This window comes from Eleutherodactylus coqui, chromosome 6 (assembly GCF_035609145.1).
Source record: "Eleutherodactylus coqui strain aEleCoq1 chromosome 6, aEleCoq1.hap1, whole genome shotgun sequence".
Taxonomy (NCBI): domain Eukaryota; kingdom Metazoa; phylum Chordata; class Amphibia; order Anura; family Eleutherodactylidae; genus Eleutherodactylus; species Eleutherodactylus coqui.
The window spans coordinates 179,267,072-179,285,239 of NC_089842.1; the positions used below are offsets into that span (position 1 = coordinate 179,267,072).

General features: G+C 42.3%; 1 protein-coding gene across 1 annotated transcript in view; it reads left to right on the forward strand.

Annotated features, from left to right (window-relative positions):
• UBR1 (ubiquitin protein ligase E3 component n-recognin 1) overlaps positions 1-18,168 on the forward strand; it is a 127,159-nt gene that overhangs the window by 98,713 nt on the left and 10,278 nt on the right. Inside the window, exons 37-43 of the mRNA XM_066608345.1 lie at positions 1,283-1,379; positions 2,071-2,138; positions 2,293-2,443; positions 7,074-7,161; positions 12,957-13,093; positions 13,553-13,661; positions 14,781-14,837. Of these exons, the coding sequence (XP_066464442.1) occupies positions 1,283-1,379; positions 2,071-2,138; positions 2,293-2,443; positions 7,074-7,161; positions 12,957-13,093; positions 13,553-13,661; positions 14,781-14,837 (707 nt within the window). The remainder of the gene's footprint in view (positions 1-1,282; positions 1,380-2,070; positions 2,139-2,292; positions 2,444-7,073; positions 7,162-12,956; positions 13,094-13,552; positions 13,662-14,780; positions 14,838-18,168) is intronic.

Consider the following 18,168-nt stretch of genomic DNA (forward strand, 5'->3'; position numbering starts at 1 on the left):
CAGTTCTCTCCTGATACTAATCTATAAAAGCTATATGTGGCTCCTAGGCACATATTTATACAGACTGCAGAAGTAGTAGTCATACACAGGCCCAAAGGCCACTCTGCTACATAAGAAGTGAGAAAAATGGCATGTGGTAGGTTGAGTCCTGTTACAGATTTTCATTTTGGTTTCAGTGGCTTCAAGTTAAACCTCTGATGGCTCCTATTTGGGTCAAGAATAGAGCTTATGTTGAACATCCTAAGGGCCTTTCACAGAAACGAGTTTTAGATCAGAGTTCTGTCTGTGTTTGTAATTGAATAAACTCAGACACATTAAAATCAATGGTGATTTTGTTTTTCACAGACCGATACTGTGTGTTTGAAAAAAATGTAAATATAAATAAATGGAACATGTCTCATTCATCGACGAGAGTAGGACATGCACACAAATAGTGTGTCTATGTGCTCTCCAATACCAATTGCGTCCGAGAAACTGAGGCGCAGCTTACACTCTGGCCATCTGAAATGCAGCCTTACTACACACTACACTAACCTTATCAAGGGTAATCACCTGGGGAGATAACTATGTACAGTCGTAAGGCCCATTAACACAGAGCAATGATAGCTCAAAGGACATTTTGCATAAACTATTGAGTCGCTACTCAGATACTTAAGAGTAATTAAGTGTGCAAATGAAGCCTTCCATGAATGCAGTTAATAGCCCAAGGGCTTTTATCTGCGTTCAGATCCTTTTGTTCTCCAGGAGAAACAATGCTATCTGCACTACCTGTGGAGAACTGCTACGGCTGACCAACACTTTTTAGGTTGGGCTGAATTTAACCATCAGCTAGCAGTGCACGAAAAGTGCAGGATGGCCGCGCGTTTAGACACAACGATTAATTGTATGATAGTGATACCTACAGCTGTTTGGCTTAGGAGTGTATGTCCATTTTGCTTTGAGGGTCCATTCACACCTGGCGAATTTTGGTGCAAATCTGCATTAAAATCCACTGCCTATTTTCCACTAGTAATTTTAGTGCAGATTTGGATTAGATTTTATGCCTTCAATTGAGGGGGTGAAGTCTGCTGCTGATCCGCATAACAAAACCTGCATCAACTGGTGCAGATTTTGACATGGATTTTGCTGCAGAAAATCTGCCATGTATGAGCACCTTGAATGAGCATTGCCATCTATTCTGAAGTAGGACTAGATCTAAATGTATCTGTACTTTTTAATATCATAGTTTTATCATGGTTTATTGATTTCCTCTTATTTCCTATAATATTCATGCTTCTTCCAGCATGCTGGTCTGAAAGCTCTGGTAAAATTTGCAGAAGCACAAAGAGTCACGTGTCCTCAAGCTACAATACAGAGCCATCTTGTACAGTTACTGGCAGGTGGGTTCTTACATTGGATGTGCCAAGTTATATCCAGTTATACGTGTCGCTGACTATTATCTTACCATCCTGTCTATTGCTGCATCTCTCATTACCAATTGCAAATTTCAGCAAGACATGTGACTAGTAATTACTCATACTGTCACTTTAATGGATATATTTGATTTAACCACTGTATCCAATATTCAGCAACATGATCCGAATTTCATTTATGAGCACTGTCATTGTGTTTGCAGACTGGGAAAGGTTTGTAAGAAAAACAAAATGTCACTGCTTTTAGACAAAAATAAGTTATCTGTCATTTTTCATCTCTGATAACTAACATTACAGTAACATTGTCTTCATTCAGCCTGACCTACTATGTCCATCTAGTTCAGCCTGTTTCAACCACTTCCTTGTTGATCCAGTGGAAGGCAACCTTCCTGACTCCATAATGGCAGCCAGAGTAATTCCTGGATCAACATTTGAGATCAACAACCCCACTGGTCACCTAATGTCTATATCCTGTAGTATCATTGCGTTCTAGAAATATATCTAGTCCTTTCTTAAACTCCTCTATGGATTTTGCCATCTCCACATCCTCAGGCAGAGTTCCACAGTCTCACTGCTCTTACAGTAAAGAACACCCTTCTATGTTGGTGATGAAACTAGATAATCAAAGGTAATTAGCCTTTTGCTTTTTTATCTACAGTATTCTTGCCTAATATAAAGCTTGAGGGTACTCCGTCCTTTCTGTCTGTGGATGTGTTCCATCTTCTGGTAAGTTTTGTATATTAACAAAGAATAACATTTCAATAATATCCACAGTATTGCTCGCAATGCATTTTATGTAATCTGTGTTTAAATCAGAATTTAAACTTTGTTTTTTTAACATACTGTTTTTTTGTTCCCCGCTCTTTCTCATAACTCTTAGGTGGGGTCAGTTTTGGCCTTTCCATCTTTGTACTGTGAAGAAGTGGTGGGGCTGCACCCATCGTCTGTAATAGCTTCATACAACCATCTCTACCTCTTCCACCTGCTCACTATGACTCACATTCTACAAATAATCTTCTCATCAGCCACAGGTACAACAGAAATGCATCAGTCTGAAGTGGCTGTCCCACTGGGACCCCCATAATGCCTAGACCAAAGCGGCTTTATCCTGTTTGGAATTCTCTTAGCGCGGCTCACCTCATTAAGCACTATTGCTAGAAGAACTGTTATATAATGTGAATAAGGCGCCGTTGCAGTCCCTACATAGTTCCTGGTCGGCAGTAGCATCGCAGACTTGGAAAATGAGAATGTGCTTTGTCACTGCAACCCTTTATTCCAAGTGTATATGTATGTGTGTGGGTACCAGCAGTTACTCCCCAGCGTCAGTAAGTGATTGCATACCCTGTGTGGTGTGAAACCCCTTTAAATTGGATCTAGTTGTTTCTGTGTGTATTGGGACTAAAATGGCATTAATGGGAGCCTAAACCTAAACACCCTCTGACATAAAAGTATTCTAACATTATCATTATCTTCTATATTTGCCTGAATAAGCTATAAACCTTAAAGGGGTTGTCTCGCGAAAGCAAGTGGGGTTAAGCACTTCTGTATGGCCATATTAATGCACTTTGTAATATACATCGTGCATTAATTATGAGCCATACAGAAGTTATTCACTTACCTGCTCCGTTGCTAGCGTCCTCGTCTCCATGGTTCTGTCTAAATTCGCTGGCGGCTTGCTTTTTTAGACGTGCTTGCACAGTCCAGTCTTCTGCTCTGAGCACGAGCCGCTTCAGTGTGCTCGCCACTACAGCTCTTCTGCACATGCGCAGACGAGCTGTATCTTCTCGGGAGCGCGCTGGAGCGGCCATTCTGCTACCATCCTCTCTTAGAGGAAGGTGCAGAGCCGCCCAGCAGAGCCGCCCAGCCCAGCCGCCCAGGTAAGTGATGGGTGACGGACTGACGGGGGTGACGCGTGACTGACTGCCGCTGTGGCCCCGGAGCCTGCCGCTGTGGCCCCGGAGCCTGCCGCTGTGGCCCCGGAGCCTGCCGCTGTGGCCCCGGAGCCTGCCGCTGTGGCCCCGGGGGCGTAGCGCTGGGGAGCCGGGGCCTAGCGCCAGTTACCTGCTGCCTGGCGGTGGGTGACTGGTCGGCCGCGTTCAATCCCGGGGTCCAGTCGGCGGCTGCGGGGCGTCTGGTTGTCAGGGAGACACAGCTGGTAGCGTCTCGGGAGCGCGCACGTCGGGCTACAGCAAGCGACGGGAAAAGAGCCGGCGGCCATCTTGGGGAAACTTTTTATAAGTTGCTGAAACGCTGGAACTGTAAGTACAAACCAGCTAGAAAAGTCATTTACAGGGGGGCTTAGTAATGTATGCTTAATTAGGGGGACTGGGCAAAAAAAAAATTTCACTGCTTCCTCGAGACAACCCCTTTAAGTATACTGTCAGGAGCTGTGATCTCCTCTATTATAACTGTGTAACAGGAGCTGTATGATCATCAGTAACTGTGACGGGTAAGTCTGTGTCCCCCCTCCAGGTATTTTCTGTTGTAAAATCCATGTAGACAACCAACACTACTACAAATAAAATATATGGAAAGGATCACCCCGCAAAATCATTACTTTCTATTCACCTCTTCAAAAAATATACTTTATTGATAACTATTAAGATCTTAGACACTTAAAATAAACACACAACAAAATACTTTGGGCCTCTGTTCTGCATAGTGTTAGAAACCTGTGTCGGACCTCACCCAACATGGGAGTTATGCAGGGAGATCTCCAGGTCGGATGAGGTCCAACACTGGATTGGAAAGGATTAAAAGAGTGTAAACATACAGTTTTTGTGAGAGTTAGCTGACTTTAAGGAGAAAAAAAGCTTTCACCTTTTTGCAGGAATCTGTAGGAGTTACTCTCAGTGAAACTGATATTTCATCATCCGATTTGGAGTCATCTGATACTGAAATGGCAGATACGATGCATAAGAATAATAAGTCTTAGCAGAAGTATGGGGGGTGAAGGTGGACGTGGAGGCAGAGGCGATGCAAGATGGAGTCAACAAATAAAAGGAAGTTATGGGGGCAAATATGTGCGCCCTGGTCAGTCTACCTCTGCTGCTGCATTTACGGTTGCAGCCGCCTCTTTTTTTGGAGCAGAGAGTGGGAAGTGAACAAGCAGTTAGATTAAACCAAAAAAGACAGTAGAAACATTATTAATTTGTCTCTATGTTCTCTATCCAATATTGAGTATAAAGCGTTATCTAAGGGTCTTTCATTTGTACCAAATGTTAAATTTAATTCATTTTCCTGGATTAAGGACTTGCCACTATTTGCCAGGAAATTAAAGTGGCATAAACGTTTTTAAGATTCATAATACTGAGACTTTTAGAAGGCTGGGTGCAGTTAATGGAGAGTGTGAGAGATAGGGGGTGTGGACCATTTACAAATTTGAGACGTAAGTGTGAATACACCTTCCCCTTTTGATACTCATGCAATTGATAACTTAAGACAGTCACTGCGGAGCTTGAGACTTTGGAAAGAAAATCCTTCCCAATAAGAAATAGATTGGATAAAGATGAAATCACAACTCTGGGTCAGACCCCTCTATAATTTTGAAGCCCTTTGATAAATGGGTGAACCCGGTCATTCTTAGTCAAGATACGAGATCTTTACCCATATAAAATATACAAAATAGACCCCTCTATGTATAATCAAGCAATTCCCAATAAATTATTGGTGGTTGCATTGGGCGAGGGACTAATCTCGAGGAATGAATTTGTTTATGTTGAAAAAAGATCTGGTTATCCTAAGCTTCTATGCATTCATCAAGATGCAGAAGGGTTTCACTCCTTTAAGGTCCATTTACACGGGATGAATGTTGGGCAAACGATGCCCAACACTCGTCCCTGTGTTTCCTCACTCCCGTGCTCTTGCACGGGAGCTAGCAGAGCTGGTTGGGTCACGGAGCGGCCAGCAAGGGGGCGGGGCAGTGCAGGAGATTGCTCTCCTCTCGCTCCCCCGCCCCCCTCCATTCACCTAACACAGCGGCAGTTCACTACTGAACAGCGGCTGTTTAAGCTAAACGATGAGCAATGAGCTGATCGTTCATCATTTATGCAGCATAAAAGATCAGCAATGAGCTCATCGTTCAGTTGAAACAGCCGCCATTCAGTAGTGAACCACTGGGACATATTTTTCAGGGCGACCACTCTACTAGGCAGGGATTGTGCAGGGTGTATATAGGATTATTATTTTACTCCAACACCTCTACTGCTGCCATAACACGGATATCTGGAAAGAGGATTCTGCAGCTTTACTACAGAATACGCTTCGTGTATGTGACTATACTATATACATGAGAAATTATCGGATTTCTGTAAGTATTGTTGTATCTTTCCCAATAGTACGTGATGATCATTTATCTTGGTAATAATAAAGATCTCTGGTAAAAGATCAATTGCCCTACCCCGCCTATGAATCTATTCTTGGATTATATAGTAATATTTTTTTGTGCGTTTAGTCTCTATGTCAGAGATTTTAATAGTTATCAATAAAGTATATTTTTTATAAGAGGTGAATGGAAATAATTGGTTTTGTGGGGTCCATGTCAGCATCAATAGAATGAGAATTTGACTAGAATCTGAACACATAACCCCAAGTAAATAAGATCTGGTCAGAACTCAGATTACATGACCATCTAAAGAAAATGAGACTAAAAGTTTCAGAGAAAAAGGGTTGACGAACTAAGGTAATACTAGCTTACTTATATATACTGAGGATAGCTACATCAGAAATGGTGAAAAAAAATCACCAGAGTGGCCGTTTAACCACTTAAGTGACTTTGTTGCCAGGCATGACTTGAGGAGAAAAAAAATGTAAATTTGTCTCCAACGCATGCCATGCGACGCGCGAGAACGTCTTGGGCCCCATTAAAATCAATGGGCGATTATCATTATCTGCTGCTGCTGCTGTAACAGCAGTGGCAGAGGATTTCTTCAACAACGTGGGAAGTCCCCTTTTCGCTGAACACTGTGACAGTGCTGTCAGTGTTCAGTGATGAGAGGACTCACCGTGGTGATGATTTTCGGTGGGGTTGGGGGGCTTGATCTCAATGATTCAGTGATTGGCTGAGTGCTACCTGTGATTGGCTAAGAGCTCAGCCAATCAGACACAGTGCTTTTAGCCGGCGGGGATTTAAAATCCCCGACGGCTGAAAGCTCTTCAGAGCAGTGCAGGGAGACAAGCAGCAAGACCCGCTGGACCTGGACAGCGATGGAGAGGTGAGTGTATGTATATATATATTTTTTATTTTTTACACCAGCTAGGGGGGATTTTTAGGAACCCATTTGTAGAGGTGAGTATATATATTTTTACACAAGCTAGGGATGATTTTTCAGTGAAAGGCTTATATTTTAAGCCCTTTCCTAAAAATCACTGCTGGAGTTGCCTGCATCCCATTGCTTTCACTGGGGCCGGCAATTGTAGTATCATTTCTCCTAAACTATACTAAATAGTTCAGAAAAGATCATAGAATTTAAATTGCTAATAAAGTGTCATTTTGTAACCTGTAGATAACTAAAAAATGCTCATGTGCAAAATCAATAGCCTCTATAAAACATATTGCATGGTACATGGGATGATGTGGGTTTTTTTGTTTGTTCTTTCTACAATCTGATTTATTGCCTTTCGAATTCATACAGTATATTCATCTGTCCAATCTTTTGACAGACGATCTGCCATCTACTATGCCAAGTGACTGTGAGGAAGCTCATAATGCAGCTGCGTTGTGCCAGGAACTTTCACTGCTTTTCAGTGGGTTAGTGTAACTGTTTAGACTTATGTTTTCTGTGCTTTAGCTAAGAAGTTAAGAAAATCTCAATTATCTGAAAGTAATACTGTAATGAAAAACTCATATGAATGCACCATAAATAGTAGGCGATAACGGTCATTGACACCAAAGATTAAATGAAAACCCATTAATGGTACCAAAGGAACAGCAGAAGTGACCAAGGAAAATATGAGATAAGTCATTTGCAAATTATCCCTCCTTGGATAAAAAGGAATCGAACAAATTAAAATGCAGCATGGCAAATCTTCCTTTTCACAGACATCAGGTATTGGGTGGGGAGCCTTGACACCACAAAACACATTTAGATGGTTAGCCATTCTACCAAAATTAGCTAGTTTGACCTATTTACATTTGATATGCATGGACACTGGGTGCTTGACATCTCTAATCATGCATTTGCTTGGAAATGAATTTGATTTCACAATCATTTGTAGATGGGTTACAACTAGACCTTCACCCATTCCTTATTATTTCTGCAGTGGAAATTCGTAATTTAATTTGATGCTATTAACCTAAAGGGGGTTGTCTGTCTTATTTTTCCTTGCAATTTTAAGCCCCTCTTGCTCAAAACTGTGTTATGGCAACATTCCAACGCTCTGGTACCACGGCATATGACCAGTGACTTCCTGTAAGCATGTCATATGGGCTTCTAATGTAGAAGCCTCGGCATGTTTACTGGATGTCACTGATGACATCCAGTGTCTACTATTGTGTCAAATTTCACGCTTGTATTACACTGGGAAGTTACATTACATAGGGGTGCAGTTATTTTTTCAATTAGCATTGAATAATCATTTGTGACCCCTTTACTTTTCCCATTTAGGACCTAAAGAATGGTTGTGCTAAATTTCAGTTTGTAAGACACTGGGAAGTTGGAGAATTAGATTAGTTACATTACGTAGGGGTGCCAATACTTTTGCACTTGGCATTGAATAATTGTGTTAGGACCCCTTTACTTTTCCTATTTAGGATCTAAAAAATGGTCATGCCAAGTCTCATGTTTGTATGACACCAGGAAGTTAGAGAATTATATTAGGTACATTACACAGGGGTGCTAATAATTTTGCACTTAGCATTGATTATCATATATATGTGTATGTATATGTATGTGAAATAGTATAATAAATTTATCCCCCCACTGCCACCATTGTATTTTGTAATTTGAAAACCCTTTTAACCCCTTAGTGACCAAGCCTGTTTGCGCCTTAATGACCAGGCCAAATTTTGCAAATCTGACACGTGTCACTTTAGCATGGAAAAAGACCAGAAAGGTTTTGCATATCCAAGCGATTCTGACATTGTTTTTTCGCCACATATTGTACTTCATTTAGGTGGAAAAAAAAGACCGATAGAATTTGTGTTTATTTATTAAAAGCGCCAAAATTGGGAAAATTTTGAAAAAATCGTCATTTTTTTTCACATTCCAACTGCAATATCTCAAATATGTGCAAACATAATATAGAAATTTTTGCTAAGATTTATATTTCCATCCGTTTACTTTATTTTGGGCGCACATTGGAAAAACTTTCTTTTTTTTTTTAACCATTTAGGAGACGTACAAATGTAACATTACTTTTCAGCATTTTGAGGAACACTTTGTTTTCCTACACCAATCCAAGATTGGAAAGGCTCATAGGAGTCAAAATGATAGATACCCCCACAAGTGACCCCATTTTAAAAACTACACCCTTTAACGTATTCACTGAGGGGTGTCATGAGTATTTTAACCCCACAGTTTTGTTTCAGGAGTCAATGCAATTTAGAAGAGAAAAGCACAAATTTAATATTTTTGCAAATATGTCATTTTAAAGACAGGACTTTTTTCTATAGTACACATGAAAATTAGGATTTGCACCCCAGAATGGATACCCCTGTTTGTCCCGTGCTCAGAAACATACCCATTGTGGCCCTAATCTTACGTCTGGATGCACAATGGGGCCCAAAATGAAAGGAGCAACCGATGGCTTTCGGAACAGAAATTTTGCTTGAAGGAGATTTAGGCCCCATTGCCCACTTGTAGAGCCATTGAGTGACCAAAACTATGGAGAACACCCACAAGTGACCCCATTTTGAAAAGTAGACCCCTTAACGAATTTATCTAGGGGTACGATGACTTTTTTGACTTCACAGTTTTTGAATGAATCTAAGCCAAGCGAAAAAATTACGATTTTCATTTTTTTGGTAATTCTGTCATTTTAAAAGCAGTTTTTTTGTACAGCACATATATGAATGAAGACTTGCACCCCAAAATGGATACCCCTGTTTCTCCCGTGCTCAGAAACATACCCATTGTGGCCCTAATCGTATGTCTGGATGCACAATGGGGCCCAAAATGAAAGGAGCAACCGGTGGCTTTCGGAACAGAAATTTTGCTTGAAGGAGATTTAGTCCCCATTGCCCACTTGTAGAGCCATTGAGTGACCAAAACGATGGAGAACCCCCATAAGTGACCCTATTTTGAAAAGTAGACCCCCTAACGAATTTATCTAGGGGTATGATGACTTTTTTGACTTCAGTTTTTGAATGAATCTAAGCCAAGCACAAGGAAAAAATTATGATTTTCATTTTTTTGGCAATTGTGTCAATTTAAAAACTGTTTTTTTTTTTTAAAGTGTACATAGGAATGAAGACGGTCACCCCAAAATGGATACCCCCGTTTGTCCCGTGTTCAGAAACATACCCATTGTGGCCCTAATTTACTTAAAGGAAACATAGCTAGGCCTATAATGGAAGGAGCACCCGTTGGATTTCAGGGTACAAAGGAATAAATTCCAGTCCCCATTGCCCACTTGTAGAGCCATTGAGCGTCCAAAACGATAGAGAACCCCCACAAATGACCCCATTTTAAAAACTAGACCCCTTAACAAATCCATCTAGGGGTGTACTGCATATTTTGACCCCAAAGTATTTGAATGAATCTAAGCAAAGCAAAAGGAAAAAATTACGATTTTCATTTGTTTGGCAATTTTGTCAATTGAAAAACAGTTTTTTTTGTACATTGTACATAGGAATGAAGACTTTCACCCCAAAATGGATACCCCTGTTTGTCCCGTGTTCAGAAACATACCCATTGTGGCCCTAATCTACTTACAGGACACATGGCTAGGCCCATAATGGAGGGAATGCCCGCTGGATTTCAGGGCAGAACTGAATAAATTCCAGGCCCCATTGCCCACATATACGGAAAAAAATTTGACTTCCTAAAAATAATCCTCCCCCCCACCCGACATCCCCATTTTTTGGCATTCCCTAAATATTAGATAAAGGTAATAATATAAACTGCGTTTTATGTCCGAAGACAGGGGTAATTACGGAGGCTGGTTGGGTTGGGCACATGGGGCAAGAAAATCGGGTGTCATTCCCCCCCCCCCCCCCCCCCCCGTCCTCTCGTGTATTTTGGGGGGTATTTCGTAACCTCAGCGGCGGGGATGGGGTGTAGAAAGTGGCGCTGTGAGGCTTTGTAATCTTGCTGCGGTGCATCGGTCTCACAGAGAAGGCGCTCAAAAAGCTGCTCCTGGAACTGCAGGGAGACTAACGTACCCGGGGCTTCTTGTAAATTACGGATTACTGGTAGCGGTCTGAATAACGACGGGCTCACGTAGCCGTAGGCAGAATCTGCTTGCCGAGGCCCGCAGCGGATTCCAGCTGTGAGTCCGGCTGTGACCCTGCGTACGGCCGCGTAATGTTCTGCGCATAACTGCCTACTCACACAGGCGGTTTTTTGTTTGCATTTCCCGCGTCGTCGCTTAGAGATGACCCGGGTATCCGCAGCCCGTACACAATGTGTTTGCATATGGGGTGCGAGTATATCCGCGGTCATAGAGCACAAAGGGCTCTAGGTCGCAGATATTCGTGGTAAAATATAGCATGCTGTGTTCTGTTTCTACGAGTGGATTACGTAATTCCGACCCGCTAATTGGGGGGAATTGTGTAATCCAATGCATGCGATTGATCCGTTAATTACCGCTGATAAGCGCATGCAGAACCTGTAATTCCTCTCCGGTCATGTGTGACCGGCCTAATGTTAGATCGCTACTTTATCACGTGACCGGGGACCGTTCAACGAGGCCACCGGTCACTGCTCCAAGCACTCAGCGACCGTTGGTCGCTGGGAGCAAGGAGATTTAAAATTTCCTGGGCTTTCCGGCTCCTGCGAATGTGTCCGGCATTTTGCCGGCGGGCGCATGCGCAGTAGCCGGAAGGGTCCATGGAGGATAATCGCATCTGGATTCAAATGCGGAAGCCTCCGAGAAGATGTTTCATCTCCCCCAACCGATCGCATCGGTGAGGGGAAATGAAACTGCCACTTTTTAAAGAACTTTTACGTGATCGCCATTATACATTGGATAACGGCGATCACGTGACCAGTAACCGCATACCGCGGCTCCCCGTGACATCTCCAGGCTCTTGGCTACCTTTGGTAGCCAGCAGCAGGGAGATTTTATATTTCTTGGGCAATATTTCACTTTTGCGCATGCGTCCGCCATCATGCTGACGGGCGCATGCGCAGAAGCTGGGGTAAGGTCCGCGGATCAACATCCCATCAGGGAACAAATCCGGGACCTTGGGTACGTAATTTCATCCGCCCTTACGGATACGATCCGTAAGGGGAGATGAAACTTTAACTTTTTAAACTTTTTTTTACTTTTTAACTTTATATGATCACTGTTATCCGATGGGTAACGGTGATCATATGACTGGAAACCACATACAGCGGTCCCCAGTCATATCTCCCTGCACTCGGCTATCTGTGACAGCCGGGTGCAGGGAGAGTTTGAATTTGCCGGGCTCGCAGCCTTCTGCGCATGCGCGCCGCATCGGCACATCGCAAAAGCCAGCGGGGGGTCCCGACACCAGCCGGAGGACATCGGCGGACCTGAGGTGAGTATTTTCACCTCCCCTCATGGATCCGATCCATGAGGGGAGGTGAAACTTCTTTTTTTACACTTTTTTTCACTTTTCCGCGATCGTCGTTATTCATTGGATAACGACGATCGTGGTACCGGGGACCGCTCACCACGGTCCCCGCTGACATCTCCTGCCTCCCGGCTACCTACAGGAGCCGGGAGCCAGGAGATTTTAAGTCTCCCGCGCCGCCGGGCCTTCTGCGCATGCGGCTGACGTAATGCGGCCTGGCGCACATGCGCAGAAGGACGGCTACGGCGCCCGGAGCATCGGGACAGCGGGGAGTCGTGCGGCGGACCTCGGTGAGTAATTTCAGCTGCTCCGATGGATCCGATCCATCAGAGCAGCTGAATCTTTAACTTTTATTGCACTTTTATTTACTTTTTTGCGATCGGCGCTATCTATTGCATAGCGCCGATCGCAATGCCGGGCAGGAGTCCGAACATCCCGGGATGACAGCTCCATGCTGTCAGCTACCTGCGGACACCGACAGCATGGAGCTGTCACGTCCACAGCCCAAGGGGCATTATTCTCTGCAGGACACATGTTTTTACGTCCTCAGAGAATAAAGCCCACTTCGGGAGGACGTAAAAAGGCTATGGCCCGGTCGTTAAGGGGTTAATGATGCACGCTGCGATGATACATGTGGCAGAACTCACAGCAAACCGAACACACACCTCTTCCTTCAACCGCGTTATGCATATGTGCTGTTCAATGAACATAGCACACATCACTTTTTACCATTGTTCTTATATATGTTGCGCTGTTTTTCTGTAGTATGTCCAGAAATGTGTTTTTTTTTATTTGCTGTCAAATATTTAAAAAATTAATTTTGTGTTTCATCATATCTGTTACAGCTTTAGAGCAGCTGATCTTCCCGGCTGGTATATCTGGGACTGTGTGAAGAAGGGGATTGTCCCTTACCTGCGGTGTTCTGCCCTGTTCTTTCACTATTTGCTGGGAGTGACTCCACCAGATGAGCTGAAGTCCTCATGTAAGCTTGCTTGAGGGGTGAAAAACTTGTATTATGTTGTACATTTTAAGAAGTAAATCTATAAAGGAAGTAAATACAGAGTAACTGTTAACAATGGTCTAATAATGTCTGGGCTTCAATTATGTTTATTGGACATTATGCAGGTGCTAGGACTTGAAAACTAATGCGTAATGCAAACTCAGATAGTTTTTCTAAGGTTTTTCCACTATGGGGCTTGTATTGCATCTTTTAATTTTTGTCTCCTACTTCAGATTGTCTCTACTATTGCTGAAGCCTGAAACCAGTCTGTGGTATTTAACTTGTAGCAGTCATTTCAGTTCACCCAAGGGCTCAATCCATCCAGTATCTTTAATCAGATTTGAAGTGAAACATTCTCTAAGTTGAACCGTTCACTGCCATGTCTGTACTGTAACCCAACAGTCCCTCTTACTAATCTGCATTTTACCTGTTTTTTTCCAGTGGCAACAGAAGACCAGCTGGAGGCTCTGTGTAGCTACCTCTGTCTACCTACTAACTTGTTTGTCCTTTTTCAAGAGTACTGGGACACTGTGAAACCACTGATTCAGAGGTGCGTATGTATACACCACACGAGCAAAATGTTGTTTTTATTAAAAGGGTCCCATTCCACCTATTTCTCTACCAAGCGTAAGCAGTTGAGTTGGTCCTGGAGGTCCTGTGCGCTGCAAAAGGCACTTTGGCTTGGTGGAGGATTGCTACCTTTCAGGTCAGAAGGGGGCCACTGAAAAAAAAAAGAGACTGATAATACTCAATTAATCGAATATTGGCATAACCTAAATTCATTAGCATGATCACCGGATGATTTTAAGTTCTTTCTCCACCCCCCCCCCCCCCCACCCCCACTTCAACTTATTTGTAGAACTACGATTCGCCTTTGTCTCTCCAACCAATTACTGTCCGAGATAATAATCTAATGTAAACATAGTTGACTGTATTGTGAATCTGATTGAGAGAATTTATATTGAAGTTTTGAAAAGTGAATACAAACTTTGTACATAAAAGGGTTCCTGATGTAAATATAGAAGTACATCAGGCATAGTATTATTCCCTGTGGGTCAGATGACAGAACAAGTGCTCTTCAAACCAGGAGCTATCACCAACTAATATAAGGCTCCATGCACAATTACATTTGAGCTTTACGTTTAGCATACTGTATGTGCTAGGAAAATGTCCTGTTGTATACATCACACCTATCCATTGGGCTCAATTCACCTTTTCACTGGGCTGATATATATTGGTCACCTTTTTGTAAGGTATTGGAAAGTACAGCATACTGCCCTTTTCCAATACAGTGGGCTATGAAAAAAAAAAAAAAAATATATATATATATATATATATTGCAGTATAGGGTTTACTTTTGTTTTTACAATGGGACCCTGTTGTGGGCAAAGTATGACACTATATGCCTATTGTTTGCAATGAACTCCTGCCTTAAACTGATGATGTTCTGTCACCTGACCCTTCCCGACAAGCCCCACTCACTTTCCCGAAAAATGGCAGAACTGGAACATAAGAAATAAGTTGCACAAGTTTTGCGCAAACTGCATTGCGTAAAGGTTTTCGACTTTGCTACGGACGAAAACTGGCATAAAGCCATAATAAAGTCCCCCTTAGTCTTGTCAGTCTGCAGCTGTCATAATGGTCTTTTTTTTCCCCTTCTGTTCTCCAGGTGGGGATCTGACCTCTCTGTCTTAAGCACCTTCACTGGTAACCGTAGTGTAATCAGGTCAGAAACTTCTATCACTATTTAAGTAAAGTTAAATAATATTCAGTGTATATCATATATTTTCCACTTGCATATCTTTTTGCAAGTCAAGTTGTATGTACCACAAAAGTGTGTATGGCAGGGGTCTAAATACCTTCAGTTGTCAACTTTCCATACTTTTTAATGAGCAATGGTTATGCATGTATGATCACCTTTCTGCTTATTCTCAGGATTAGGAGTGGTCCAAGTGGACATACCCCATCAGCCACACATTTATATGGTACAAGGTTGGGAAAACAAGTAGTAAGAAAGGGAAAAAAAAGAATAGATTAGTATTGTGGTTTGTACATAATACTCCACCCATACTGTACCTTTGATTGTGAATATTGTACTTCAGGAATGCACCAAATGGAGTGTATAAGAACCTATAATATTGAACAGTAGAGACTCTGTGCCATCCAGAGTCCATGCATGTGGCTTTGCTGTTTGCATGGACACTAAGGTTGCCATGTTAAAGTAAACCTGTCATCATATCTGAGCCCCCACAAACTATGTTATAGGGCTCAAAGGTGAGGGAACTGGACATCCAGGATGTTGTGCTTTATACTGTCCAGTCGCCTCGGTCTGGCGCTGTGTCCACGCTAAGTTGGCGCACGCCAGCAGCTTGACTTTCTATGTGCGCACCTCCCATAGCGATAAATGGAAGATGCACACACAGAGTCAAACTGCTGTCCTGCTTCAATTTTGCAGGGACACAGGACTGAAACAGAGCAACCAGTCAGTATGAAGCACAGCTTTTTGGATGCCCACTTCCCTCATCTTTGAGTCCCATAACCTAGATAATAGGGCTCAACGATGATGACAGGTTCCCTTTAAGGACAGTGTAAAAAGCAGAGTCTTGGTGACATGATTGGCAAGTTAAAGCAGGGTGTATGATAGTCCTGAGGTGTGTGACTTCTCTAAGACAATCCATTTAAAGAAGCTCGTCATATTTTGAACAGACAGTTCTGTTACTTCTTGACAACGATTACATTTCATAATCAATTTTCAACTGTTTTAAATACCTTATTTTTAGTGTATCTAATTTACAGAATAGTAATCTAATGGTAGCCTTCAGTTCATGCTTTTATGAATTTGATCATTAAAAATTATAGAAAATCATAAGCAATTACAGAAGATTATTATGGTACAGGACATTATGTGGAATCACACAGTAGTTAAAGCGACTTTCCATTCCTGGACAAAGATGGCCACACCGTTTCTCTTACTACTCAATGCCCATTGTGCATTATTATGTATCATTAGTCTAAGACACTACATGCTGCTTTAACCCCTTAGTGACCAAGCCTGTTTGCGCCTTAATGACCAGGCCAAATTTTGCAAATCTGACACGTGTCACTTTAGCATGGAAAAAGACCAGAAAGGTTTTGCATATCCAAGCGATTCTGACATTGTTTTTTCGCCACATACTGTACTTCATTTAGGTGGAAAAAAAAGACCGATAGAATTTGTGTTTATTTATTAAAAGCGCCAAAATTGGGAAAATTTTGAAAAAATCGTCATTTTTTTTCACATTTCCAACTGCAATATCTCAAATATGTGCAAACATAATATAGAAATTTTTGCTAAGATTTATATTTCCATCCGTTTACTTTATTTTGGGCGCACATTGGAAAAACCTTCGGTTTTTTTTAACCATTTAGGAGACGTACAAATGTAACATTACTTTTCAGCATTTTGAGGAACACTTTGTTTTCACTACACCAATCCAAGATTGGAAAGGCTCATAGGAGTCAAAATGATAGATACCCCCACAAGTGACCCCATTTTAAAAACTACACCCTTTAACGTATTCACTGAGAGGTGTCATGAGTATTTTAACCCCACAGTTTTGTTTCAGGAGTCAATGCAATTTAGAAGAGAAAAGCACAAATTTAATATTTTTGCAAATATGTCATTTTAAAGACAGGACTTTTTTCTATAGTACACATGAAAATTAGGATTTGCACCCCAGAATGGATACCCCTGTTTGTCCCGTGCTCAGAAACATACCCATTGTGGCCCTAATCTTACGTATCGATGCACAATGGGGCCCAAAATGAAAGGAGCAACCGGTGGCTTTCGGAACAGAAATTTTGCTTGAAGGAGATTTAGTCCCCATTGCCCATTTGTAGAGCCCTTGAGTGACCAAAACGATGGAGAACCACCACAAGTGACCCTATTTTGAAAAGTAGACCCCCTAACGAATTTATCTAGGGGTATGATGACTTTTTTGACTTCACAGTTTTTGAATGAATCTAAGCCAAGCAGAAGGAAAAAATTATGATTTTCATTTTTTTGGCAATTGTGTCAATTTAAAAACTGTTTTTTTTTTGGAAAGTGTACATAGGAATGAAGACGTTCACCCCAAAATGGATACCCCCGTTTGTCCCGTGTTCAGAAACATACCCATTGTGGCCCTAATTTACTTAAAGGAAACATAGCTAGGCCTATAATGGAAGGAGCACCCGTTGGATTTCAGGGTACAAAGGAATAAATTCCAGTCCCCATTGCCCACTTGTAGAGCCATTGAGCGTCCAAAACGATAGAGAACCCCCACAAATGACCCCATTTTAAAAACTAGACCCCTTAACAAATCCATCTAGGGGTGTACTGCATATTTTGACCCCAAAGTATTTGAATGAATCTAAGCAAAGCAAAAGGAAAAAATTACGATTTTCATTTGTTTGTCAATTTTGTCAATTGAAAAACTGTTTTTTTGTACAGTGTACATAGGAATGAAGACTTTCACCCCAAAATGGATACCCCTGTTTGTCCTGTGTTCAGAAACATACCCATTGTGGCCCTAATCTACTTACAGGACACATGGCTAGGCCCATAATGGAGGGAATGCCCGCTGGATTTCAGGGCAGAACTGAATAAATTCCAGGCCCCGTTGCCCAAAGTCAAAAAAATTTGACTACCTAAAAATAATCCCCCCCCCACCCCGCCATCCCCATTTTTTTGGCATTCCCTAAATATTAGATAAAGGTAATAATATAAACTGCGGTTTATGTCCGAAGACAGGGGTAATTACGGAGGCTGGTTGGGTTGGGCACATGGGGCAAGAAAACCGGGTATCCCCGCCCCCCCCCTCCTCATGTATTTTGGGGGGGTATTTTGTAACCTCAGCGGCGGGGACGGGGTGTAGAAAGTGGCGCTGTGAGGCTTTGTAATCTTGCTGCGGTGCAGCGGTCTCACAGAGAAGGCGCTCAAAAAGCTGCTCCTGGAACTGCAGGAAGACGAACGTTCCCGGGGCTTCTTGTAAATTACGGATTACTGGTAGCGGTCTGAATAACGCCATGCTCACGTA